General features: G+C 39.2%; 4 protein-coding genes, 1 long non-coding RNA gene and 4 other non-coding genes across 23 annotated transcripts in view; 6 read left to right on the forward strand and 3 right to left on the reverse strand.

The window, feature by feature from the left end:
• LOC121908155 (homer protein homolog 3) overlaps nucleotides 1-6,501 on the forward strand; it is an 18,225-nt gene extending 11,724 nt beyond the window's left edge. For all 3 annotated transcript variants that reach the window (XM_042427929.1, XM_042427931.1, XM_042427930.1), the window contains 4 exons: nucleotides 140-296; nucleotides 4,309-4,416; nucleotides 4,573-4,653; nucleotides 4,775-6,501. In XM_042427929.1, the coding sequence (XP_042283863.1) occupies nucleotides 140-296; nucleotides 4,309-4,416; nucleotides 4,573-4,653; nucleotides 4,775-4,960 (532 nt within the window). In that variant the 3' untranslated portion in view covers nucleotides 4,961-6,501. The remainder of the gene's footprint in view (nucleotides 1-139; nucleotides 297-4,308; nucleotides 4,417-4,572; nucleotides 4,654-4,774) is intronic.
• Nucleotides 293-12,880, reverse strand: LOC121908162 (ubiquitin-60S ribosomal protein L40-like). 12 transcript variants are annotated; one of them, XM_042427951.1, is made up of 6 exons: nucleotides 11,473-11,558; nucleotides 10,187-10,333; nucleotides 9,647-9,758; nucleotides 8,370-8,457; nucleotides 8,135-8,254; nucleotides 293-1,495 (listed from the first exon to the last, which is right to left on the reverse strand). In XM_042427951.1, the coding sequence occupies exons 3-6, from the start codon at nucleotides 9,674-9,676 to the stop codon at nucleotides 1,470-1,472; spliced, it is 264 nt and encodes an 87-aa protein (XP_042283885.1). In that variant the 5' UTR covers nucleotides 9,677-9,758; nucleotides 10,187-10,333; nucleotides 11,473-11,558; the 3' UTR covers nucleotides 293-1,469. The 12 variants fall into 12 exon arrangements, with proteins under 12 accessions (XP_042283885.1, XP_042283878.1, XP_042283879.1 ...); XM_042427944.1 differs by lacking the exons at nucleotides 293-1,495; nucleotides 11,473-11,558 and adding exons at nucleotides 7,001-7,353; nucleotides 11,796-12,880; XM_042427945.1 differs by lacking the exon at nucleotides 293-1,495 and adding an exon at nucleotides 7,001-7,353 and having other exon boundaries at nucleotides 11,542-11,610.
• Nucleotides 10,957-15,369, forward strand: LOC121908164. The gene is made up of 3 exons (XR_006099185.1): nucleotides 10,957-11,044; nucleotides 13,796-13,961; nucleotides 15,281-15,369. It is a non-coding gene; the product is annotated as an uncharacterized LOC121908164 (long non-coding RNA).
• On the forward strand, nucleotides 12,837-12,909 carry trnar-ccu. Its single transcript has one exon. It is a non-coding gene; the product is annotated as a tRNA-Arg (tRNA).
• Nucleotides 12,913-12,984, forward strand: trnam-cau. Its single transcript has one exon. It is a non-coding gene; the product is annotated as a tRNA-Met (tRNA).
• Nucleotides 12,952-19,869, reverse strand: LOC121908154 (ceramide synthase 2-like). 2 transcript variants are annotated; one of them, XM_042427928.1, is made up of 11 exons: nucleotides 19,746-19,869; nucleotides 18,569-18,736; nucleotides 17,627-17,744; nucleotides 16,799-16,917; nucleotides 16,575-16,632; nucleotides 16,391-16,441; nucleotides 15,261-15,353; nucleotides 14,892-15,020; nucleotides 14,068-14,177; nucleotides 13,784-13,937; nucleotides 12,952-13,415 (listed from the first exon to the last, which is right to left on the reverse strand). In XM_042427928.1, exons 2-11 carry the CDS (start codon nucleotides 18,733-18,735, stop codon nucleotides 13,197-13,199), a joined length of 1,218 nt encoding a protein of 405 aa, XP_042283862.1. In that variant the 5' UTR covers nucleotide 18,736; nucleotides 19,746-19,869; the 3' UTR covers nucleotides 12,952-13,196. The 2 variants fall into 2 exon arrangements, with proteins under 2 accessions (XP_042283862.1, XP_042283861.1); XM_042427927.1 differs by having other exon boundaries at nucleotides 18,569-18,739.
• On the forward strand, nucleotides 15,883-15,955 carry trnar-ccu. Its single transcript has one exon. It is a non-coding gene; the product is annotated as a tRNA-Arg (tRNA).
• trnam-cau lies at nucleotides 15,959-16,030 on the forward strand. Its single transcript has one exon. It is a non-coding gene; the product is annotated as a tRNA-Met (tRNA).
• A 5,505-nt stretch (nucleotides 19,870-25,374) lies between the features above and the next one.
• Nucleotides 25,375-25,868, reverse strand: LOC121908283 (cortexin-1). Its single transcript, XM_042428190.1, has one exon. The coding sequence runs from the start codon at nucleotides 25,866-25,868 to the stop codon at nucleotides 25,593-25,595; it is 276 nt and encodes a 91-aa protein (XP_042284124.1). The 3' UTR covers nucleotides 25,375-25,592.
• Between the last annotated feature and the right edge of the window lie 1,664 nt (nucleotides 25,869-27,532).

A 27,532-nucleotide genomic window follows, 5' to 3' on the forward strand; every position in this document is an offset into this window, starting at 1 on the left:
ACTTTGAATAAAACAGTTGTGTAAACTGTGTTAGTTAAGTTACACTTAAGGTTGTTGTTATATAATGAGGTAAACGCTGTATAGTATTAGCTGCGTATCGTGTATCAATGCTTTCCATATTTATGTGCATGTTTTTCAGGTCTATTTGTGAGATGAACCTGGAAGCTGAGCTCTTCACCCTGCAGGACAGCAACTCCAAGTTGGTGGCAGCTTTGCATGAGGCTAATGCTAACGTGGAGCAGTGGAAGAAACAGCTGGCGGCATATCAGGAGGAGACAGAGAGGCTCAGAGATCAGGTGACGCTCTGCTTTATTCAGTCTGACACTCAGGTACAGAAAAGCACAATCAAAGCCAAATATAATTCCAGAGTGAAAATTGATGTACTTATTCACTTTGTGTGTCTGCATCACATACATTGAGATAATTAGCACAGCTTCATGTCAGCCATCATCAAAACAGCTACCAAACAACGACTATAAAGTTACTATGAACATCATATTTCAGTGTTGTGATGCCAAACTACTTAATTAGTACAATCAGATGTGCAATAATTAATATTCCATGTTTAAGAGTGCTGCCTTCATATCTTCCACGTACACTCCCTCTAAATTTAAAAAGTCATAAAATGCAACTATTTTCACATTGAAAGAACTAAATGAAGGCCTAAACCAGTGTCGTCTTTTTTAGAATGATTCAGTGCTTTGTTTTGTTAAAACAGCAGAATAATGGGGAATGTTGTTTTTAATCAGTTATGTTAATGATATTTTAAATTATTTTTTGGATATGCTTTATATCTAAACAATAAACAAAATGTACTTGGTATGATGCGTATTTGTGAATTCAACATTAAGCCAGAATTTTCATTTTTGGGTGAAGAGGAAACTGAGATTACCTTCAGATTTGGGACTTGTTGGGGTAGTTATAATATATTAACACTGTAATACTATAGAACCTGTCCTGTAAATACAATGATGGTTGCCTAGGTAACTGAGCATCAGTACAAAACCCAAACGCTTTGATTGATATTGAACAATTTTACTTAATAATAGATAGAGTAGAAGACCTGGGTCCTCTGGATTGTCTGGTTTCCTCCAGTGGCCCAAAGACATGCATCTCATGTGAATTACAAACTCTAACTTGCCTGCAGGTGTGTGTCAGATTTGTAATAGACTGATAGACCTGTGCCTCTCATCCAATGCATGCTGGGATATGCTGAAGCCCCCTGCAACCCTGATCAGGATAAGCGGTTTAAAGAATGGATGGATGGATTAGCTGTTACGTGAAAAGCATTTTAGGAAAGTTGACCTCAATACTGTCCATAACATGTAATATAGAGACATATTTGCTAGCACCAGAGGTGACTGTAGAAACAGATCATGGCCCAAAAAAGCTTCATGCATTTTGGAGTTATACTGAAAAGTAGTTGTTCTCTCTCGTAGCTTCTGAACTCCTTCAGCCTCTTGTGTAGCTCAGTCCTTGTTCATTCTGTAGCAACCTGCGGACAGAAGCTGATGGTTAAGGTCACACCTAATTATCAATGCTGGAGCTGTGAAGCTTTGTAACAGGAGCAGACACACTCAGGTAACTGCTGAAGGAAAGCCTTGCTCAAACAAGAACAAAGCGAGGCTGATGTGACGCAGTCTGTCACTCCGTTGCTTTCAGGAACGACCGTGTTGCACGAGAGAGGTCATGCTGGTTTTGATTGGGTCGTTGTTCTCAGACAATTCATTTCCTTCGTTTGAAAGTACTTGTTCAAAAAAAGAAAAAAAGGGGCAAGTTAGTCAGGCTGGTAACACACTTCATCATTCTTTGACAGGACTTGTGCTGCAGGCATTTTCCCTCAAAAGCTTTAATCAAGGTGTTCTCTGTGCTGGTTGAAATGGTTCACACTCACCACCCTATGTGGTATATTCACATGGCAATGTCACATTTCACCACGAGGGAGTTCAGTCTAAATACACTGAGCCTCGAGAGGGTTTTACACTTGAATTACCTTTCAGGTTCCAGTGGATGCATATGCCCCTGCCCTCCCTATCCCCACTCATCAATAAAAGGTATTTTCAGGTTTGCCGGTAGCTGATTCCTTTGGGAACGACCTCGCTTCAGGCTGACAATTACAAACCTCTCTGATTCAACGTTTTAATAGCTTGATCCCATTCTATTATAGCCCTGCTTTACAGTATCGACCACTACGTTTTAATTCTCTCTCATCGGATATTTCAACAGTTTTCACCATTTTGGTTCCCATCAACAAATGAATTCATACAAGTGAGAACTCTATCTCCTTTGGACCGAGCTCGTTCTCTCTATCTCAGGGTGGGGACCAGGTGGCTGAAAATGGTTCACGTCTCTGGGGGGGTGTGAGAGTGAGAGGGGTTTGTAGGACAGCAATATCCTACTTTCAATGCCCCAGTTAGGAAAAAATGAAAAATCACCAGAGGGAGCTGGCATCCACTCATTTCTCTCTCTTTTTTTTCCTTCTTTCTACTGCGCCTCCTAGTCTCAACTATACACGGTTTAAAATAATCCAGCCTGTCTCTTTCAGACACGGGGGCATTTTTAGAGGTGTCCTTCTATTTTTTCTGATTCATGGGGCCCAGATGACACTGCAGTGATAATGTCATTCCTGTTTACCTGATAATGGTATCTCATCTGCCTGTTGACGAATCTTAGCGGTAGATGAAGTTTTTGCATGTTTTAACTTGTAAGTAGAGTAGGGAAAATTGAGTCATGTTGTGCAGATGAAATTGAAAGAGAGGTGAGGCCAAGATTTCTCACCAGGAAATTGAATCCTGGAGGGTGATTAGCTGTTTGGTTGTGTTGAGAGGTCCTGATCTCTACGAAGGGCAGATTAATCTGTTGTTCATGTTCTATGCATACACTAAGATCACCGATATTGTCTTAAAGAAGCTTTGCATAATTATGGAAATACAATGTTTTAAGCCGTGCTGGTGGTGTGGCTCTAGGAATAGCATTGTTGGTTGGTCCAGACTGAAAAATCTAAACTATTGATGGATTACTGTTTGGTTTTGTACAAACATTCATGTTCCCCAGAGGATGAAGCCTACTGACTTTGGTGATCCCCTGACTTTTCATCTAGCGCCGCCATGAGGTTAATATTTCTACTTTTGAGTTAAATATCTCAACAATTATTGAATAGATTACTTTTAAATTTTGTTCAGACATTCATGTCCGCTTCAGGATGAAGTGTAATAACTGGTGATCCCTCAACATTTCATCTATCATCAAGTCAACATTTTAATTCATCCAATCATGGTTTATGGCCAAATACCCCACAAATCTAATAATAATCCCATCAGCCACAGCTTTGAACAACACTTTGAATTTAGCACTAATTAGCAAATATTTGCAATGCTAACATGCTAAACTAAGACACTAAACATGGTAAACATTATACACATCCGCACATACTATATATACCATATGGTACAGCCTCACAAAGCAGCTAGCATGGCTGTAGACTCCAAGTCTTAATTACTGATATGTTAATTCATGTTAATTCATGTTTTGCACAAGACTTTTATAATGTGCTATCAACCAGATGAAGTAGAGTATGATATATAAAGTTAGCATAGATTTTCACACTGGAAGTGACTAGCATGTTAGCAAGTTTGCTGATATTGGTAAAATTAATAGACCTACTAGCTTATCAAAAAAGTAGTCCAGCACACACTATGATATTAGGATTGACATTATTTTATTAATGGGTTACATTTTGTTTTTCAATGTAACCCGTTAATAAAAAAGTGTCAATCCTAATATCCTGGTGTGCACTGGAATACTTCTTTGATTCACTGTATTTAACCTGCATCAGCTGGCACCCAGGAGAGAGGCACTGCTGTGTACGGGGTATCTTCAGTTTTTAGACCTATTAGCTTGTTTGCAATGTTTGTCATTAGGCTTTAATTTTCAGGATATAGAGTGCTGAGGTAGTAGTGGTAGATCATCGAAACTTACCAAAACTTAACAGGACTCTTTAATGTACCATGCCTTATTCATCAGAAGTTTTACTCTATCTTGACATCAGCAGGTTGATTTCTGAGGTTCCAGTTTGACACCACTGTGATGTTGTCAAAAATGTTTGGATGAATAAAACTTATGACAGACGGGGAAATTGAAGCTCACCTTGGTCTGCACCTTTTATGTGGAACAGAAAAAGAAGTTTGAATGGGAAGTGAGAGTTACCAAATTTTTTATGAAGCTGTGTCACATTAAATCTTTCTTTCTCTCTCTCTGTGTGTGTGTGTGTGTGTGTGTGTGTGTGTGTTTGTTTGTGTGTGTGGTAAGGTGGCAGACTTGGAGGCCCACGGAGGCCATGGCCCTAGTGACCTGCTGAAGGATGAGCTGACCCAGTCTCTGGAGGAGCTGGAGGCCCTGTTGAAGGCCAAAGATGAGGTTGGTACTTTAATATTTCATTTTATCATCAGCTTGAGCCAGAAATGGTAAGACGCTGTGAATATCACAAGTGCTGATGAATGATTCAGATATTAGATATCAAGGAGATCATCATACATCAGCAGAACTCTGATGGAGACCTTTCATTCTTTCCAGGAAATTCACATTTTGCAAAGCAAGAAAGCAGAGTACCATGAGATGGAACATGATCGGGACGAGGCTATACACAGACTGCAGGTAGGAGTGAGATTATTACGGAAAACGGACATTCTTTCATACATTTTGGTAACATTTGTTCAGTAATAGTGAAGTAAATCCGTTAACAGTCACATTTTTGTTTGTCTCCCCTTCACTGCAGGAGATGGAGATGCGTAACTCGGATTTAGAGCGGCGCATCCAGAACACAGAGCAAAACTTGAGTAACTCTCTGGAGGACCGAGATCGCACGGACAACGAGATCCAAAGGGCTGTCGAAATACTGGACATCAAGATCTTTGACCTTAATGACCTCCGCCAGAGCCTGGTTAAACTCATCGACAAGTAAAAAGGAAAAATGGAGAAATGCAACCCACGAGAGAGATGGAACAGACTGACAGGGTTGAAGTTGCCATGGCGGACGCAGCGGGGAGTAAACACAACAAGATGGAGCTGGTCCCTGTCCTCTTCAAGCACAAGAACCATCTCAGCTGCAGGAAGGTTACTCCATGTCTGTGCCGCAGCAGTGGCTGTGCCGTACTCAACAACATACTGTAGATGTTGGCCTAAGCAGCGGCTATTGCTTGTCCAATCTAATGTAACGCTTCGTGTTGCTTTCAAGGGTTAACATTCAATGCAATAAGCCAACTTTAAGGTAAGTGCTTAAGAGTGCTAGATGTTTAATATTGAGACTTGGTGCTTGTAGTTTTTCATAAGTATGACTTTTGTATTAAAAAAAAACACAGTGGAAATACAGTGTCAATATGAATGATAAGAGGCCTTGTTTTTTCAACTGACAGGTGATATTTACAACAAAATGAATCCATGCAAATAGGGAAAGGAACCATATACTGAGTGAAAAGTGAATTAAAAAGGGACAAAATTACTTAGAATATTTGCCTATTTAACAGCCTGCATACAAGACAATAGTTAATTACTATTAATTCACATTGTAATGTGTGTTTGTAGCCGCTCATTCATAATGTAGCAGCTATAATATCAAACAAATACTGAACATAGTAAGTTGAGTACACTTGTACAAAGTGAAAGACACAGTGGTTGAGGCCGGCGCTTTTCCACAGGAATAAGTAAGAACATTATGCAAGGTCAGTAAAATAGTCAAAAAAGGCATGGACACACGACTTGAACTTAAGATAGTAGATCTGAATATTGACACCAAAGATCAAATGTGAGAGTCATTGATAAGGTCTTTCAACAGCTATTATCACTTCCTTATTTAATCTCATAAGGAATCTTTAGCACTAAGATAACTCACAATAACTTAAATAATAAGTACGTTAACAGACGAGACATATTAAATAATTACATTTAGAATAAATAAGTGTTTTCCAAATGATATAACTCAATAATGCTATAATGTTATTATGTATTAAGAAGTTTAAGTCATCACTTAGTCTTACAGATAAGTTTAACTGATATTCGGACTGGTTCGGTCTGAATAATTGTCCTGTGTATCATCTCTTAACAAACCACTGACTTAGTAACTTACTTATGATAGCTTCACATCTTAATAAACGTCTTGCTCTGATCGACGTGATGCGCACCAAGGAAATTTAAGATACTTTATGCCTTCTGTCATTTTTCTGCACGTTACCTTTAGCTGTGGACAGTATGCCATAGGCCTTGAGAGTGTGAGTGTACTGTATGAGTAATGAATTTATTTTAAAAAACAACAGAATGTCTACTTCACTGAGTCTTTTTATCACACATACTGAATTTAACATAGTCTATGTGCTGGTTGTATTGTTTTTTTCAAGCCTTACTGTTCTACTTTAACGATTGGTTGTGAATAGTCATGTCGGCTCTATTTCTCAATCATGTTGAGCTGTTGTCATGACAGTTTGGAAATAAACGCAAAGAATACAGTCACTGATTGTAATTTACTTTTTTGTGTACATGATCTTCAATTTCTGCCATAATAGTAACCCAAATGATTTCAGGAAGTCAATAAAATTGATTTGTATTTACTTGTAACTTCAAGGGACACTGAACAGAAAGATTTCAGTGTTAGAAACCACCATGAACACCTCATGTTCATTTAAGGGTTGTAATGTGGTGCTATGTAAGTCCAGTTCATGGGTTTGTTTTGATCGTCACTTATTTGGTCGTGTTCCACAGGTGCTGTCATGGAGAATGACATTTGTACTATAAGGTTAGAGAAGCAGGCTTGTGACCAAAGGTTGACGGTTCAATCCCCGGATCAGCAGGATAAATCTTGGGGGGGGAAGTTAAAGAGCTTCAACCTCTCTCATTACTACCTTTACATACACTTTCACAGCAGGAAGCTGCACAGTGCAGTCACAAGCTGATATGTTGGCCACTGATTACATTTCAAAGTCAAATTGAATCAAAATTGAAAAAAAAAAAGTATTATAATCACTTCTTTATGAATGAGGCCTCCAGACTTTTACATTTGATACATTTCCAAATGAGGTCCAATCACATCATTCAGTTTTATGATGTGAGAGGAAAAAAATCATGTTTAAACTAGACTACAAATTAGCTGACAACTAGAAATAAAAAAATATTACAAATAAATATTCTGAAGACAACTGTAAAAAGAAACCAACTATTATCTGTCTTGCTTGTCAAAGTGTTTGACAATATTGATCATTGATTCCAGCTGTCTACTTCAGCTTCTTCTTGGGTCTAATGTTATCGGTGTGTCCGCAGTTCTTCTTGCGGCAGTTGACATCGCGTGGATGCAAGCGTGTGTAGCACCTGGTATGGGAGGAATAATCAATTAGACCAAAATACTGACTAGTTGACTATAGTGAGTAGTTGGTTGCTCTTAAAACACACAAAGAAAGTAACATTGGCCAAGACAGTGCTGTGAAGCTAGACACTCAGGATTTTAACCTGGTAGTTCTATCAGGTGTGACAGATGTGTTCCCAGTACACTCCAGTTTGCTTCAGCACAACAACACTCAGCCAACTCAACCATGTCAATCACCCAGCATGTAGCGTTAGTTAGTGTTGCATTATATACATTACTTCCATCCGCCATCTCATCACAACATTATGACCAATGTAATACCAATTCACTCTCAACCGACAGCTTGATTGGCTGACGTTAACTACAGCAATGCAATTAATACTGTCAAATTACTGTCTAGCTAACTGCAGAGATTTCCATTGAGTTAACATAAAATACTTTTATCAGGTTGACATGACTGCTAAAGTGTCACAAAACCTTTACCTGATATGTGCCACTTGCTATGATCCTAACTATGTTATGTTTCAGCCAAATTCATGTTGTTTTGTTCCACAGTTTTCTCACATTATGAGTCCCCCTGCAATGGCTCTCTGCCCTCCAGGACAGGCCAGCCCCACAGTTTAAGCACCACTGTTTTTGGCGATTAAAATTTTGCATGAAAGTAGAAAAAAAAAAAGCATTAATCTAGATTTTGCATTTTGTTATGCAACACAGGCTGTTGTTTAGGGGTATCACATGCTCCCCGCTTTCTGTGAGAATGAGTTCAGTCGCACTATTACAACGTACCAGATTTGTATACATAATTGCAGCAGACCATCTTGTCACAGTTGTACTTTTGAGCCAGCTGTCTTAGAGAAGGCTCAATTATGCCCCCTCTGAGACGCAGGACCAGATGGAGAGTGGACTCTGAGGGAAAGAAAGGAACGGGCAAATATTCATCATGCAACACTGATGAAAAAGGCTGCAAACAATCACTTCTCTCTACCTTTACACATCAGTGTTGGCTGGAAGTTTCACCTACCCTTCTGGATGTTATAATCCGACAAGGTGCGTCCATCCTCAAGCTGTTTGCCAGCAAAGATGAGGTGCTGCTGATCAGGGGGGGATACCTCGGGGGAAAAAAAGAAAAGTGTGAATAGGTGTCAGGTATGAAGAGTCACTAAATGGTTACACCTGCAACACAAATGACATCCCTGCAAATGAGGGAACGTTGCCCGTACTTGTAAGTATATAATAGCTTTCCTTACATCGTTGAGTTAAATCCTGCTGATAACAATTGACCTTTGGTTCATGTACAACTACACTACATGCACACTTACACAATTCCTCTTTAATTAAATAGTTCTAGTAATAGCATCCTTAAGATTGGTGATAATGGACAGAACCTTATTACATTGTATTTGGTGTGATAAGATTAAAAGGTTTTGGGAAACCAATAAAATCTAATATATCTTGTTCTTGATCTTTATTTGAGAGTGAAGAGTATGTTTATTTATATGTGTATAGTACAAAAAAAATCACAGACTATCAGATCAACACTGGTGTTTAAGGTAAAATATGGCACACTGTCATTGGAAATAATTACATGTACATTTGAGAAGTAAATTGAATGTTTATGAAATAATCTGGAAACCATTCAGTCATTTACAAAAACATGGAGATGCAGGAAATCTTCATATATAATTGATGATGTGTTTCCTCTCATGCAACAGGAGATGCTCGGTCTTAATTTAAAAGAGAAATTACTTTATGAATTTAAATGTTAAAGGCATGTGTAGGTTGTTATGTCTGTCCTGGGTTGCTCTGTCAGTAATTTGTTGATTGGAGATCATCAGAAGAGTTTCATAGCATCCAACACAACGCTCAATTGTTCTAACAATGTCTTTAACGCAACAAATCTGCCTGGTTAGACTAATGATACTGTCAGTGAGAGCCTTTCAATTTAGAGGATTTTCTTTTCACTCTCTAAATTTAAATCTGAAAGAGTGACGCATGACATTTGGACAATTATACAGCAGATTTTATCAGGTTAGATCTCGTCTGAGGATAGGATGCTACACTGTTACCAAAATTATATTTAACTCCTGTGAATAAAGCAGGAGAGATTAGTATCCCTTTGAGGTTAATCAATAATGAAGTTACACAGGAATTTGTGCTTGAAAGAAAAAATAAAATGCGCCACACTTGCTGATTATGCAATGATGATAATGAACAACACACACCACCACTCTGTTAATTAGGGGATATCACAGAGGCTAGTTTTATTTTCTCCTACTTCTTCTCATACTTGAACAGTACCTTCTTTGTCTTGGATTTTGGCTTTGACATTCTCGATAGTGTCACTGGGCTCCACCTCCAGGGTAATGGTTTAACCCATCAGTGTTTTCACAAAAATCTGCATCTTCAATTACTATGAAGAAGACAAGAAATGTGTTAGTCTATGATTGGTCAACAAACATAATAACACAAAAAAGGACAACTGACATAAAAGCATGTTGCTTGGAGTGTTCTTGTACTTTTAATAACAAGTTACTTCCTCATAATTAGAACAACTATCCAGGTGACTGTATCTGCAATACTCCACTTTTGCCAGAAGGCTGTTTTAAACAACTATTGCTGACTGATAGCTTACATTCACAGTATCATACTTATTTTACACGCATAAATTCTCTTCAAAATTACATTTATGCACATGTATTAAGTGACATACTGATAGTTACACAGCCGAAAACACAAAAAATAATCAAATACTGCAGTTAAAACGACATTTCACGTATGATAAATTCCCCAAAATCTAACAAAAACGATTGTTTTAGAGGAAATAAAATCTGCACTTACATCGAGACCATTCACCAGCAGCTTAGAAAAACAGGAACTTAATAGTTTCAAGTCTGTGCTTAAGAGGTGAAACAAACTCATCCAGGTTTATGAATCTGTTAGCTGACGTGCACAGATGGAGAAGAGCTGGTGTGTAGCTCGCAGGTGCTGACATGTAAGATTTAATGATAGAGAAGATTTCATGCAGGGAAAGACGACTTCAATTAGACTGATTCAACACTGTAACAATCAAAATAGGAAAAATATATTTTTTAATTATTACAGTAAGAAAAACAGATATTTATGTTTCTGAGTGGGATCGAACCACCATCTTATAGACCATAGTCAAAAGCGTTACCTGATCCGCCACAATATAGCAATCAATACATTGTTAAGGGGAGATCACGAAGGAAAAAAAGGGAGGGATGGAGGGTAATAGACGTAAAAGGAGAGAAAGGGAGAAGAAAGGGTTTTTTCATGGCCTAATCCTCCGTCACCAAAGTTTTTAAATGTTGATGTATATAATAAATTATAAAAGCCTTATAACGTTACTTCTATATCTGTAACGTTATAAGTTACATTTATATGAAAGAAAAGTTAAGTGTTAAGTTAAGAAGCGGCGTCAACTGTACATATACATTTCACATGAACAATTAAAACATTGTACCATAAGTTACTGTACAGCAGGATCTACTGGTGCTGCGGTGTCGCCCTCTTGTGGCAGTTACAACGCGCTAACAGCGTTAACGGTTATGAGAGGCTGCGGTTGGCTGATCGTAGGCTACGTACAAAAATCCGTAAATAATTTTAAGAAACTCGAAGGCACACGAGATATTAGAAGATAGTAGCTAACACGAAGCGAGAAAAACATGGGTTGGGGTGAGTAACGTTACGTGTGACCTAAACTGTGAACTTTTCAGAGCTAACCAGACTGTCGAAAAAGAGCTAAGCTAATGTTAGCATAAACAGAAACTTAGCATTCAGGTGAGAATGCGACACGCTGATTTATGATTTAACGCTGGCTAAATTAGTAACAGTCAACATAAAAAATGCACTTAAGATACAGTCCACAATGAGCTAAAAATGAACAGTGAATTGACGGACAAAATGTTAGTCACATTCATAACCGTAACTACACATATTTATTACTGATTCCTAAAATATGCGGAGTCAGCGGTTCTTCCACAAAATTCAATTTAGCGCTGACTGCGAGTGTTGGGTTGACTATTAACGTGGAAAGGTGTTCAGTGCATATGTTAATTTGTTTCAAAACTCGTATAACTAATGAAAAATAGTACGAAAGTCACCTCTAGTGGAGAAGCCAGCAAATTAAATCACAATTAAAGCCGCAAGCAGCGTTGAACGGGCCTTCGCACCTTTGCGCACGTTGGTGCATCTACATGTAGATGTCTCCAGACCTGAGCTGACAGGTCTGACTTTACAAACATGTAAAGTTTGGCCCGACCGGAGCATGTATAATAAAGTTATAGCAACTTCCTCTGTCCTGGCGAAGCATCAGAGAATGAGAATTTTCTGCAGGGTGAGACATGTCTGTCTTGCTCACACCTGTGGCATCAAAATTATGCAAGTTTTGGGCCTATTCACTTGAATTTCAATTAGTGACATTTACCTTAACATAGTCATTGAGAAACACGAGCATGGATGTGTACACGACACACCCACTTTACTACATGATACACCCCCCTGGCCCCTAACCCTAATCCCACTGCTCATGCCTAAACCTAACCAAGTGGGTGTGTCGTGTACTGTTAGACCTATTCGGAGTCATGTAGCATTAAATGGCCATGAAATAAATGTCATTAAAGTTATTCAACTAAATTTTATCAAATGAATAGTAGCTGTATGTACCTTACTTCTTAATGATATTTCTATTAGGCTACACAATAAATGAAACTATTATTATATACAGGGTAATATAATGTTACAGATCTATTACAGGTAGACTTTAACTCAGACTGCGATTGTTCTTTTGGTCGCCACCAGATGGTGCTGTGGTACAGAAGAAGTTATGCAGCATCACCTTACGGTCTGTGATTATTACAACATTTGAATGGAAAGAATGGAAAATGTAAAACAATTAAAAGAGGACAATGATATGAAAAGCAAAATTTATTTTAAGGGTTTATTTACTAGTAGTAAATTGACACTTACAGACTTGTCTAATGATGGACAGTGGTTCAAAATCACACAAGAGCAGTGGATGAAACAGTAGAATCACATATCAAATATCAATGTCTTCAGGCATCACAAAAGACAGACATAGAAAGAGTAAAATTATGACTTTATTTCCAGCTTTTAATTGTCTACTGCATGAATGTGACTGTTCCATGATTTCTAAATATTTAAACAACCACTTCTGTCTATACTGAGGTGTACATTAGCTACCTAGTTTACATCTTGTGCTATTGTGCTATTACTTATTTACAACCATTTTGTTTTCAATCATGTGTTCTCTTAACTTGCCGAATGAGAACAGTGTGAAAACAATCTGCAGTTTTATTGGGTAGGCACTGATCATTTTCATGATTCCCTGGTTTTACTTCACATAAAGTCTGTTATTCCTGTCCATAGATAAATGACTTAAAAAGGATTACAGTGTAAACGCACTTAACACTGACTTGTGCACATTGGCCCACTGTTATCTGCAGCTGCCCCAGTGGCCTAATGGATAAGGCACTGGCCTCCTAAGCCAGGGATTGTGGGTTCGAGTCCCATCTGGGGTGTGTAGCAGAGTGGCGCAGCGGAAGCGTGCTGGGCCCATAACCCAGAGGTCGATGGATCGAAACCATCCTCTGCTATATCAGCATTTTTTCATGATTACATTCTCACTCTTTACTTGTCTAATTCCACTCTGAATTGAAAGAGAAGCACAGCGACGCCAGTATACATGACCTGTAGTCCACAGGGAAATGGATCACATCCATCTTGTATTATTCAATCTGTAAACCATGGCTGTTTTGACCTTTAAATAGCAACACTTAGGCTAAATGTGAAAAAAAACATAACGTCTTTATTGAGCTTTACGCATTCTGTCGGCTACGGAGGCCCTGTGGTTGGTCAAGTTATTAAGGACACAGCTGTTGGTCAGCATGGACAGTTTGGAGTTCAGGGTGTCTTTACTTCTCTCCCAACTATAATCTCCTTCATGATCAGCACTTTCTTCCCCTCCTTTATCCTCCTCTTCTTCCTCGACCTCACTCTCTTCATCACTGCGTTCATCTTTTTCCAGCTGAGGGCAGAAGCAAGCACAAGATTTGAAATATAAGACTATAAACTATTCTAATGTTAGATTTTACATCTAAATGAGGGATAGACTCCATAAATTACTGTATCAAAGTCTCTTTCCTCTTTGAATAGTGTCTTCTATAACCTTCACAGTTGAGGTTAGGGCTTATTTTAGATTATGGTTATACATCATAGTGATAACTGGTTGGGATTAGGGATAAAACAGGGTTCGGGTTAAGGTGAAGGGAAACACTAATCAATGATGCAGGATGAAACAGACTTCAACAGTATTTCCACATGAAAGCAACTATACAAGGATTGCAGAGAAGCCCCATAGTTAATTTCATCAATACTGCTGAGTCTGACTCTCACCTTTCCTTTCAGGAACTTATAGACCATGCGTAAAATCAATCCAGCCCAAAAGATGTGAAGAGCTTGCAGCACCATTAGCAGCACATTGAAAAAGTAGTAGCCCGCAAAGGGTTCAAAGACCTCCATGGACAGCACAAGGGTGGTGTGGATGATTCTGCACATCAACAAAGAATTGTTTGTAAGTATAAATTGTTCTTTTTTTTTGTCAATAGATTTACATGTCACACATGATTTACAAAGTAGTTGTAGTACATGTTATGAGCAAAAATGGAAAAACATCTTACTTGCTGGGGAAAATCACCAGTCGAGTCACAAGGAAGACCACAGCAAACACAACAAAGAGCGTGTCACATGTTTTCCTCCAGCCGGTGCCGTAGTTAAACATCTTGGCAGACTGTAAAAAATAGGTATGATTGAACTGATCAAAGACACAATACACAAGATAATATCTTCAGCCAGGTGAAAATAAACACGAGCAGGGAATGTGTGCTTGATGTCAGCGCGGTTCACAATGACAGTGAGTGTGTAACATGAGCAAACTTCTACACAGTACAGACCAACACTATAACATGTTTGCAATGTTATCAGCATTATTAGTATGTCTTTATTGTTGTCTTTGCCGTGTGTTGTTTGCTTTCAATGTTTTACTAAGTGTACTGTTAAAATATGTTTGAACCTTGTTGTCATGCACAGTCTTTTGTTTGGTGCAGGTAAACAAAGGTGACCTCTCGCTGCTCAAGTCCCTTTAGCTATCAGGACTCAGTCACAGGATCTTCCTGCTGAAATAAAAAGAGCATCCTGTAGGCCGCTACAGAGATCTGCAGGAAGATACTAACTGTCTAAGAACAGCCTCAAGTGCAGCATGACCCTCTGACTGCAGTTTGCAAAATTCAGACGGCCAGCTTTTCTTACTTTGGTTGAGGTAGAAAATGGCTAACGAAGACAAATTATTGAGACTAATTCTACTAAAAGGTCCCATGTGGACTTTAATGGTACACATTATTCTTTAGAGTCCCACCAGTGTTACATTAAAGCAGATAGTGCTCATCTACACATTCGTGAAAATCATTTTTTGCACAGCATGACAGTACGTGAGATTCTTTGTTACCTCTAGCAGGATGTCAGAGGAATCGTGAAGCAGCATGACCAAGGTGCCGATGCGGATGTAGTTGGCACAGTAGGAGAAACTGAGCAGGAACATGGTGGCTAAATGGTGGATCACCTGTTCCTTAAAGTCCTGACCAAGAAAGCACATGTAGAGTTGCTATTCAGTAGAACAAAATGACCTTCATATGTGAACAGAAGAATTTAAGTTTTTACAGTTACTTATTAACTATGTGTTCAGTGAAGTTAGTGTAAGTCATAAAGTAATATATAGTGTATGTACACCTTCACTTACTTCTCTAAAGAGAAAATGTGTTGTGTGTTGGAGGGAATCAGCTGTGTTTGATTTATGAATGAACGTTGAGGTTCTCACCTTCCTCTTGATGTCCACAGAGATCCGGAGCAGCAGAGAGCCATAAAAACCCAGCTCCAGCATGTAGTACCAGTAATGAGCTCGCTCCATGGGCTGAGGGAGAAAACGTGATTAAATAGTCAATAAAAAGTGACCTAATGTAGTGATGTTTAAACAATTGTTCAGAATATAGCTACAAATATAGAATAGGAATGACCATATCATCAAACTTTGTTTATAAAGCACAATAAACGAAAGAGATGAAACAATTAGTCAATTCATCTATTTGATAATTGATTCATCATTTTTAAATTTTAGTGAAGTAAATCCCTGCTTCAAGCTTCTCAGATATGAATATTTGCAGTTTTTCTTTGTCTTCTCTGACAGTAAACTGAATATCTTTGGGTTTTGGACTGTTGGTCGGACAAAATGAGACATTTGAAGACCTCACCTTGGGCTTGGGGAAACTGTAATGGGCACTTTTTTCTGTTATTGACCAGATAAGTAGTCTGCAGTGTCAGACAGGCACTGAACACTTTCATGATTCCCTGGTTTTACTTCATATAAAGACTGTTATTCCTGTTCATAGAAAAATGACTTAACAAGGATTACAGTGTAAACGCATTGAACAGTGACTACAGCAGCCCCAGTGGCCTAATGGATAAGGCACTGGCCTCCTAAGCCAGGGATTGTGGGTTCGAGTCCCATCTGGGGTGTGTAGCAGAGTGGCGCAGCGGAAGCGTGCTGGGCCCATAACCCAGAGGTCGATGGATCGAAACCATCCTCTGCTATGTCAGCATTTTACAAAGACACTAAAAATGCACAGTATTTTGAGAAACTGAAACAGCTGTTTTCTGACATTTTTAGAGCAGTATAGAAAAAAAAATCAGTAGTTGCAGCCCTAGAATGAGGTTGTAGTGATATATTGTGAGAGCAGAAATAGGCTGAGTTTAAACTAACAGGACAGTCATTTCTCTCTGTAGTATGAATGAGGAAACATTATTTCACCATTATACTCTTGTTTTACATTTCCTCTTTAAAACAAATTTAATTTGTTTCCCACAAATTTCCCAAAGATTTCAGTCAGATCACCTTTAAAAACTGATCACAGGTTCATCATAAACAAACATGCAGCTTAAAGTAGTTTTCACCTGCACTGGGTAATGCCGCCAACATTCACTGCGGTCCCAGAACCAGGGTCTCTGTAGAGAAAAAAGAAGAAAAAAAAAAAACAGTAAAAATGTACAAAAGAATAGCAACGACACTGATAAATTATGTTTTTAGCAACAATAAAAACATAATTTGCTGTAAAATGTTTTTGAAACTCAAACTTACATCAATCAAACATGCCAGTCCAACCATGAAAGCTGTGATGTAGAAAAAGAACCTCCACCTGCAAAAAAAAGACAATACATGAGTTCAGAAATATTTAACGTTTAAACAAAGGGCACCACACACATCACCAAAGCTTGGAAGACTTTTTTTTTTTTGCAGTGGTAAATCTGACAAAATTGGTCAAGCTCCGAGTTTTGCAGCAGATGATGAAGGGACGCACTTACGCAGCTTCACCAAACTTCTTGGTTTGACAGGGCCTGTCCTGGTTCCTGCGAAGGCGGAACCAGGTCTCAATCTGCCTCTGGGTTTTGCCACACAGTGACATCAGACTAACAATTTCGCTCTGAAATCAAGGGACAAGGGAGACGTATAAGACGGGGAGGGCAGAAAAGCAGAAAGAGTCGAATGTGAGCGAGAACGGCAGGCGTAAATGTGGAAGTGACAGAAGGAACAAACAGAAGCAGAACATGTTATTATTTCAGATCTTCACAACTTCACCACAAACTAAACAGACCGTGGTGTGAAGTTATAAAACATGAAAATGTCTTAGTGTTAGCTGAACAAATGCTGCTCAAACAGATTAATGATCTTCATGTTTTAAACAAACATCCCTTCTGGGATTAATTAAATTTGGTCATGTGACGTGTGTGACGCTAAATTTCTCCCAATCTTTGGTAGTTTTATTGTATTTTTATGGAGAAAAACGCAAATATGAATCATTTTCTCCAATCACTTCCTGTTTATCCAAAAGCTGAAAGAGAATTATGAGATGTGAGGGTGACATGATGAAGATGAAGAGTTCGCCACACACAATATGATGCCATGTGTAAGTGTGGTGGTGTGTTTTCCCCCCCCCGAGGCTTTGTTACCATCACAACACCCATGTTCCTCTGTGCTTTTCACACAGAACAACTCGCAGGAGAAAGATACTTAAGATGAACATTTGAGTTTTACAAGCTGATCCTCATCTTGATCAATTTTCAGTGTGCTCATAATAAACACATATGCTGCCATATAACCTGAGCATGTGCGTGAGGCCTTTTCAGACTTACCTGTGTCGGCTGTCTGCTCTGCCGGGTGTAAAACGACTCCAGCTTCGGGGAGGGGGCAGCAGTCACTTGTAATCTATTCTTCACCCCCAAACATCTGCCTATGGGTGGGGCAAAAAACCTGGAGGCGAGGAGAACAAACAAAAGACAATTCACACACACAATGACATAACCAACGGCGGGAGAGTCAGGGCGACAAAAGCAACGTATATACCACTAAGCTCGACATATATTTGTGTTTCAGATCAAATTTTATTCATCCCCTTGAGAGAGAATATTGGGTAGATATGATATAACAGCAAGATTACACTTGATTACACTGATACTACTGTGAATGTTACAACAACAAACAGTGAAACCAATCAAAAAGCCTGAAGACAGTCTGTGTGTGTGTGTGTGTGTGTGTGTGTGTGTGTGTGTGTGTGTGTGTGTGTGTGTATTTCACTGCACTGTTCACTCCCTCTTTATAGTTCTTCTTTTTTAAGTTGATAACTGGACATGTTTCATTAGATTTTGGAAATAATGTCCAAGTTTAAGGTGAAAATCAACAATGTGCATGTAAACAGGATTATGTCTACAGTTATAATGTAAAATATTTCTCATTGAAATCCTTTGTTTAGACATACACAGTCCTAACGCTCTCTCTCTTTCTCGCTCTGTCTGTCTCTTAGTCCCCAAAGCCTTTTTCTCCCTTATGATAACAAAGCTCGTTCAGCCAGAACACCTGCTCACTGCCCCTCAGCTCATGCGGCTGCAGCGTCCTCCAATAGATACTGGACGCTTGGTCATAATCAGGAAATTGTGTGTGATATTTTGAAACCTTGTCAAATATTACTGTTTTTTTTTCAGTGACAATAACCTCAGATGATTGTGTTTCTTAAATAGCTGAATTTATATGTCTTAAAAGAGGGATGTTACAGAACAAACAGATGAGGTGTGCTGTACCTCTCAAACACACAGCGCAGGGCGACAAAGCCCAGTGCGAGGGGCAGTGCTATGAGAAGGTCCTGGGGTTGTGGTCGGTCAGAGTCCGCCAGCTGTTCCATGTCTTTCCAGGTCACACCTGGAGGAAGCCAGTAGTCCTGCCTCCATACATCTGGCAGCAGGTCCATTCTGCTGTGGAAGAGAGTAAAGGTGAAAATTATGAAGATGACAAAAAAAAACCCCAGATATTTCCAAATAGTTAAAGTCCTCCTCCACTCAAAAATGTTTTTTTCTTCTTGGATGTTTGAGCTTCACTGAGCAGAATGATGTATGTGCAGAGTTTGACACTAGAAAGCTGTTTTCACATTCATCTGCTGAAAGTGGAAAGTTTCTCTGAACTCACTGAAAATCCGAGTTACAGGTGTGAACCTACAAGCATGATTTGTGACAACACAACTATTTTGGAGCCATTCACTGGTAAGTATTCAACTAACATAAATGTAATGTGGAAACCTGAAGCCTCCAGTGTTCACACACTGAAAATGGACTTTACAGTGCAGTAGGACACATCTCGTGTCCATCAGTTACACTTTTGAAAACTGCGATAAGGGGGAAAGAGGACATGTCATTTTCAAGGAAGTAATTGAACTTTTTTTGTGGAAAAAACATTAAACACAAATTATAAGTCAAAATAGAGTATTTTTTATGTCTTTAAACATGTCAGGCGGGGATCTTTAAGCCTCAGTCCAACCACTTTATATGGTTTTAACCATGTGAACCAGATGAGCATAAACTATCTGAGGGTTTAATGGACAACATAATGCAGGCAGAATATTTTCCACATTTGATAAGTGTTTCTACTTCTGCTACAAACATGTTCATCCTGTAATTTATAAGTTACAGCAAAACTAGGAACAATACGCTACATTTAACATAATTTCTGGAAAACTAAGTCAATAAATGAGGCAATAAAACAGCCATATATAGTTAACAAAGCTGTAAAAGTCAACAGTGAGTAGCCTACATCAATAAATAGCAGATTTTTTAAATAAAAGCAAACATACAGTTACGACAATGGAGCAATTGTCTCTGTAGATAAGAAGACTGAAAACAAACAGACCAGCGCAGACAGAAGCAGCCACATCATTTCCACAATGAAACATACAAAGTTGTGGTTCAAGCAGTTAAAATAACTCACCTGCTCTGTTGAAATGATGAAGGGATCAATCCTGAAGACAGAAAGATAAAAATCCACCTGAAAGAAACTGCGCATTTGTTTCAGCCTGACTGCTGATGCGCTTTATCCCACCGACCACCGCAGAGAGAAGGTGAAACAGACGCTCAGTGACACAGTTTAAGTGTCGGACAGTGTTAGACAAGATAAGAGGAAGCTGCGAGTAAAACCTTCAACATAAAACCACAATTTAATCCTGTTGTAACCCTGTACAACACTTTGCATTTGAAGATTATCTGAACCTGATGTACCAACATCTAAATAATTTGTTTGGAAACTTTTAGGTGTTTTGTTCTCCAAAAGCTCTTTTCACTGAGACACGACACAACACATGTGACACAGACGACACAAACAGCTGACCGTATGAATGTACTGAATACATGACTCGATCAGAACATATTAACCAAACAAATTAGATGAATATTTGACATCTCTTCATAAAAAACACAATTCTGTATCCAGTCATTTCTCAGTAAGTGTTTCTCAGGTGTACCTTTATTCTGACAGCTTCCGGTGTATTCTGCTTTTCTTTGATAAAATGATGCAGCTTGATGTTTGCCAGAGGCGTCTCCTGCTCAAAGCCACGGTTCATAAACCATTTACTCAGCATGAGCAACAAAGAAAACGCTGAGCAGCCTAATTGATTCACTGTGGTGTCAAATAACACATACTGATATGATTTAGGCTACTAACAGGTTTGGAGACAACTTTAAACATATATTATCATCATTTAAAATGCTGAATAGGCTACAAACAACCTTTAATATTCAGTCAGGAAACACATATTTACATTCAGTTTAACATTTCAGGTCTTTTGCTTCACTGATGTTAAAGTCTCCCTCCACTCAAAAATATGTTTCTCTTCTTGTTCCTTCAGTCGGATGGTTGAGCTTCACTGAGCAGAATGATGTATGTGCAGAGTTTGACACCAGAAGGCTGTTTTCACATTCATCTGCTGAAAGTGGAAAGTTTCTCTGCACTCATTGAAAATCCAGTTTTAAGAGTCAGGCCTATGAGTGTGATTTGTGACATCACAATTAGTTTGGAAGCCAATCTTGGTTCAATATTTAACTTAGACAAGTGTGATGTGGAAACTTGAAGCCTCCAGTGCATAAAAACACTGAGAATTAAACTTTACAGTGAAGTAGGAGACATCGTGTGACCAGCAGTTAAACTTTTGAAGAAAAAAAAAAAATGAAATGAACAATATTTGCATATTCATAGATTCTGGATTTTTTTTTAATGAGGGAGAAGCCATTTTAAGGAATTTAACATATAATTGAACTTTTTTGTGGAAACAAACATATCAGACACAAATTATTATTCAAAGTAGAGTATTTTATATACATCTTAAAACATGTCTGGAACATTTAACATTTCAGGTCTTGTGCTTCACTGATGTTAAGCTTAAAGAGTATGAGCCTGTTGCATATTCTGTTCCTGTTGACATTAAAGAGATACTATGTAACTTTTGAAAAAATAAATAACACATTCTTCCTTTTACAAATCAAAAATGCAAATCATAAGCAAATACACCCTGTTTCAGTTCAATATGTTCGGGGATTTTGCTGCTGCAGCCTCACTTGGTCTGTTCTGACCAGCAGTGTGCGGTGGCTAATATTAGCAAAGACAAGTTAGATCAATGAAATCAAATAATTGTTTGCTGACTTTATGACTTGTGAGCATAATTGGCTGCTGTTCAGGTGCCTCCCATGTTATTACATTCAAATGATTATAAATGAGTGGCGCAAACTGGGAAGAGACTAAACCATGACAGGAAATACACAATATAATATGTCTCATTACATTTCCCTATTTCTAACAGAAGAGGAACTTCACAGTAAACATAAAATACTCGACTCCTCTATGACAGGAAATCGGCATCAGAGACAGGAACAGTTTATCATATCTCATTACATTTCATTATATTCCACAATAGGTTATATTCATGACATGATTCTCCCAGGTTAGCACTCTCAGCTGATGAGCCCACACCCACTGCAACAATCCAGGACACTTCCAGGACTTCAAAGTTTGAAGGTAAACAGACTTCGTCAAGTGTGTGCATATAACCCGGCTTTAGCCTGAACAAATGTATGTGTCATCATGAGGCCTTTGTGTTTCACTGCTATAACACAAACTCTAATGACGCACGGCCCCTTAAAACACACACACACACACACACACACAGATACACACACTTCTTCTAAACTAACCAACACACACACAGAAACACACTCCAGTCCTCCTCACACCATCCTCCTCCTCAGCTAACACTCTCAGCTGATAGTATTGTCATGGGTCGAGATAAGCAGGCTGACAGACTGCTGCCTGTTGATAACATCACTTCTGTTATGCAGATTAGCCATTCTTCCTTTTAGTGTGCGCATCAGCCAGTGACACAGCTTCATTATGTGTGGATCATTTAGTGGTGTGCTATGTTAAATGTCTTATTAGTGTGTGTGTGTGAGAGCGAGAAAGAGAGAGTTTGTTTACATTTTACAACAGACAAACAGGATTTGCATGTGTCTGGGTGTGGGCTGTGCTTAACTTGTGTTTGTATTTGCGTGGGCATGTGTGTGTGTGTGTGTGTGTGTGTGGTTGAAGGTGTAATGTGGGTATGCAAATGTGTTTCTGTGCATTTCTGTTTGTTGGATAGAATACCGGAAAATTCGATTGTGCATATTCAGGATGTTATTTGCATACTGTACGCACCTGCCTGGACCGTGTGTACACAAACAGAGAAGGAAGACAGTGAGAGATACTGTCATATTTATTCTGCAAGATCAGACGTGAAATATAAGACACCTGAACCTGAAAACCCAGCTTCTAACAGACTTAAAACTTGTGTATTTTTAAACACATCCATTTTTAAACACAATCCCATTTCTGCCATTCATGTCAGGCGTGAGGTCATGTTTTTCCATGATCCAGCCACATTTGCATATCTGGGTGCACATGTGTGTTTGTGTGTGTGTGTGTGTGTGTGTGTGTACAGTGTGTGAGAGGGGGTGATGGGAACTGAGCGCCTTTGTTGTAAGTAAATTGTCAGAGCCCACTGAAGCACAAATGTGTCCCGTTAATTGCTGGACTAATGAGATGGCGGCTGTTGCACGGCAATTCAAACCATCTGTTGGAGCCTGATAAACTACAAACTGTAGAGGGCTGTTTTAGTCCAGTTTGCAAAGTGTGGATTTGCATGCCAGGTTTCTGACCACAGTCAGATAAGTAGCCCTCACTGATGGTGGAAAACAATATGCACTCCACAGACGTGTAAGTAAAGGTATAGAGGTAACGCTTTTAGCAGCTTTAAAAGGTTTGGAGGGAGTTGTGAATACTTTCTTCAGGACTAAATGTGTATGTTAATGTTTCCTTTTGAAATGGACTCTTCATACACTGTGTATTCCATCATTTCAGCATATACAACTTTGAGTAAAGTATTATGTATGTATCCATAATGCACTTTTTCTAGCGTTTCTAACAACTAACTCATTTTTCCATAGTTCACTCAGAACAAGCACATTCGAGCACCACCTGATTCCCACAGTGTTTGTGGATATACTGTTGCAGTTGTTAAAGTGTCCAGAAGAGGTCATAGCTAACTTTCTGAAAGAGAGCGCTAACAAACTGAAACTACAGGGAACTCTATCAGGAAAGAGATAGCTGAGAAGGGAAGACTAGGGGAAATCCCCAAATACAAATGGATTCAGGAAATACATTTAACTACAGATGAAGCCGTGTTTTTAAACCACTGGGAAGCATAAGTACTGTCTTTGATAGTCACGCCATCCCCCTAAATCATAACAAGAACCCCAAAATGTTGTTTTGTATCTTTGCTTTTCTAATTGTGACTGATATGGATCTTTTGAAAAACTCTGCTAGTGAAAGAGCTTATGTATGCTGTTTTTCTCTCATCCAAACAAGCAGAGGGTTTTGATGAGGGTCTAAGTCACTCAACATGAGGATATATTTCATCCAGCGGTGAGCTGTGAGGGCCGATCCTCATGAATTAACTGGCTGTGTCTCTTTACGAGCCTCCGATTGATTATTCGATTGATTTCATTTGCTCTAAAGCTTGCTAATATTGATTTGAGGGCAGCAGTGAGGACAGCCTACTGCTCCAAGTAAAAGTTTATGTGTGTTTGCTTTTGTAGGTGCCATTTGCTGTGCTTGTGTGTGTGTCTTTATTTGTGTGTGTGTGTGTGTGTGTGTGTGTGTGTGTGTGTGTGTGTGTGTGTGTGTGTGTGTGTGTCTTTATTTGTGTGTGTGTGTTGTGCAGGTCTCTGAAGTAATTAGACTTCCCAAAAGCAAGACCAGACAAAAGCTTTTATTTCATTAAAAAACTGAATGCCACTTTAAAGAGAACATTAGGAAAATATCTAATTTCCTTCCTCATCTAAAAGCAAAAAGTCTACATCCAGGAAGTTGGACCATATACAATAGTTTGGTATTTTATTAAACAGCATTTTGGTCATCGTTACGGAAACAGATCAACTTTTCAGTAAATCAGTAAAATATCAATATTTCACTTTCTTTTTATAAAGAGCCTTTCAGAGCCACATTGCATAGGGCTTTACAGTATAACAAGGGCAGAAACAATATTACAAAAGAAGTGGCAAAAAGGAGCATATCAGCTTTTCTCATATTCCTACAGGCACTGTTGAACAGATTTGGCTGGTGCACTGGACGGGGCCTAAAGGCAAAAAGGATTAGGGGAGGAAATTGGTGTGCATGCATTTCATAATCATAACTTTATATGACACATATTGAGTCGGCGCCGTGACCCTCCGCACTGAGCCTCATAAGCCTCTTAAAGGGAATGGCGACGTCAAATAGCAAAACCCTAAATAAAATGTTCTGTATTATCTGTTATGTATTATAAAGTTTTGCTCTTATAATAGAATAAAACTGGATTTTAGAACACGGAGAAAAAAAGACAAAATCTGTGGATAGAAAAAGCTGCTAAAGCTCAGTTTGTGGAGGCGACTTAATTTAAGCGATTTTCTCAAATTATAGATGCTTTGGTCAATTAAAACCCATTTTACCTGAGGATCATCTTAGAGGTGGTAAGAATGCCACATAATATCCAGCATTACTCATATTGAAAATTAAAAATTCAAAAAGATGCAGAGAAGCTAAAACATCTTCTTAAATCTCATCTTCTTAACTTAAACATTTTTTTGGTTCAGAAAAATGAAACCTGTCAAAGAAAAATGTCATTTTGATATTTTAACAGTAAATCAACATATAAAGTTTAGAGTCTTCTGCACTAACAGAGCGTATTAGTCCTGTCTAAATGACTTCCACATCCTAAACTCATTTCATTTCTCTTTTATTCAATTAGGTCATGTCCTGCAGTAACTCTGCTCTCTATTTATAATTCAGCCCTGGGATTTGTAAAAACATTACAGAATAGCAAAATGACGTGATAAACAGGAGTCATAATGTGATGCTGATTGTACTGATCGATACTGATCGATCTGACCAATACTGATCGTTGTAAGTCTAAAAGCTACACTATGACATTGTGCACACCACAAATCTCCAATAACACATTAAGTACTGTAAATTAAAATGGATACAGGGCTTCTGGTGTGTCTTTCATCCATATACAGTTACTGTTCAATGTTTTTGATATCGTATCTCGAAGAGGACAACTTGCATTACTCATTACCCAGACCAAACAACAAACATACTGCAGTTTCTTTCATTATCAGAGGCAAAAAGCTTTCAGAGGGGCAATGACATCATCATCAATCAAAAGTCCCTCAAATAAGAACCTTTCCACATCACCGAATTCAACCCTCGTCTTTACACCAGTGCATAATCAAACTGTCCTCTGTCCAGTCCCTCCTTATGGTCCGTCCATGATGAAGCCGGCATGCTGCTGTAGGGGTCTAACAAGATGCGGACACAGCGAACGAGGAGAAAGAGGAGCAGCAGCACGAGGAGGCCCACGAAACACAGGGCCGTTCCCTGCTCGGGGTGCCCCGCCGTGGGCTGGAGCACCGTCGGGCCCCTGGGGAACCCGGGTGGAGCAGGAGAGGAAAGATCATAGTCCACGACCCAGTAGTTTGTATCGCTCATCTTGGAAGTGGGAGGAATGTTTGGAAGGTTGAAATCAATTACTGTACCAGCTTTGTTTTTCAGTCAGAAGCTACGAGGAGTGGCTTGGCTCTGCATGGTCATCCAGTGTAATTTCTAAACCCAGAGGAAGATCACATGGTGAAATATGACAGCTGTCAGTGGAGTCAGCAGATTGAACTTAAGCCCGGTGTTTCCCACAAGCCACAGGGCGAATAAGTTGTTCCAGCAGAAGTAACACGGGGCAATCAGTAGTGCAAATTAATAAGCCCGCTGGTGAGCCGAGCTGCAAGCTGAGGCATGCTCAGTGAGCTCTAATTAGATCAGAGCGGCTAGTGTTTATGTCGCCTTCCTTCTCTCTTTCTCTCTCATACACTCACAACAATACAATAGCGGAGGTCACTACTTCAACTTCAAATCATCTGCATGGTCCTCAGTGGCAGCTGCACATGTTTATTTGTCAATATTTTAAGTGTCATTCAATAGCAGCCCCAGGGGAGTGGGGGGGTTATTGTAATTACAAAATGAAGGTTGAGAGTGAGTATAAATCTCATTCGAGTGGCTGAAGATGTTCCATAGATCAATTGAAGTGCTTGCAGGCTGTAAATGATCCGTGTTGCGATGCTTCGGAGAATGTTTTTGTGTTCAAATTGCTTAAATGGTTTGGCTGCGTTGCACTGATTGGTTGATCTCCGGGGGAACCTCTTCATTTGGGGATAGACTCATCAGGATGCCTGAGAAAAAAAGCAAAGGTAACACACGACATGACATGAGTGAGTGAGTTTCCAGCATGTAGAGGTGCTGCATGGGGGAGAAAATCCTGATTGATTCAGGGGGTTCAGAGCTTGACATGAGCCTTGGAACATGTCACAGATTATAGATTTTTTTGTGTTTCAGGACCCTGAGTGAGGTGTTTTCAGGGGGCCCACAGCTTCTAGCAGTGTCCCCGCCAGCATTTATTATAAACGTTAGAAAAGTGAGAAACATGGTTTCACTTTAAAACTGTTACTACATATCCTGTCTAGTCTTCGAAGTGTTTCTCGTGAGAAAAATAGCTGAGACAAGGCAGAAGTGCTCTCCTGAACTCAGGTACAAGATAAATAAATCAGACACTGATGACGGAAGAGAAAAAATGTGGAGGAGCCCTTGGAGAGTTGCTGCACAGAAACACTCTCTATAGCCTCTTTAATGGGCCGTGGAGTGGAGAGACATTTCCTGAGGTAGGTGCACTCCCCCGTCAGCAGATTCTATTCCAGGAGGCTTCGTCTCCCTCCTTACCACCCCGCTGATCCTCACAGAGACACGTTGATAGCTCCCCTGCTCTCCGGATGATGGGACTAAAGGGCCAAGCAAAGCTTTAATAGGAGACTGGAAGACTTAATGAAAGAAACTGCCTGCTTCAATATCAATTATCAAATGGGCCCGTGGATACATCAGACAGCTCAGGTAGCTGCATGTAAGGAGAGCAGAAGCTAAATGAACTCGACAGAATCAATAGACAATCAACAGACATGAAGTGGACATGAAGTTTACACAGCAGGACAACAAAGGAATAATTCAGTAAGCAGAAACCACTTAGAACAAATCTGCTAATGACAATCATTAATTAGTAGTTCTGAACAACATATGGTATTGTGCTACATCTACAACTAATAATATCAAACTAC

This window comes from Thunnus maccoyii, chromosome 12 (genome assembly GCF_910596095.1).
Source record: "Thunnus maccoyii chromosome 12, fThuMac1.1, whole genome shotgun sequence".
Classification (NCBI taxonomy): Eukaryota; Metazoa; Chordata; class Actinopteri; order Scombriformes; family Scombridae; genus Thunnus; species Thunnus maccoyii.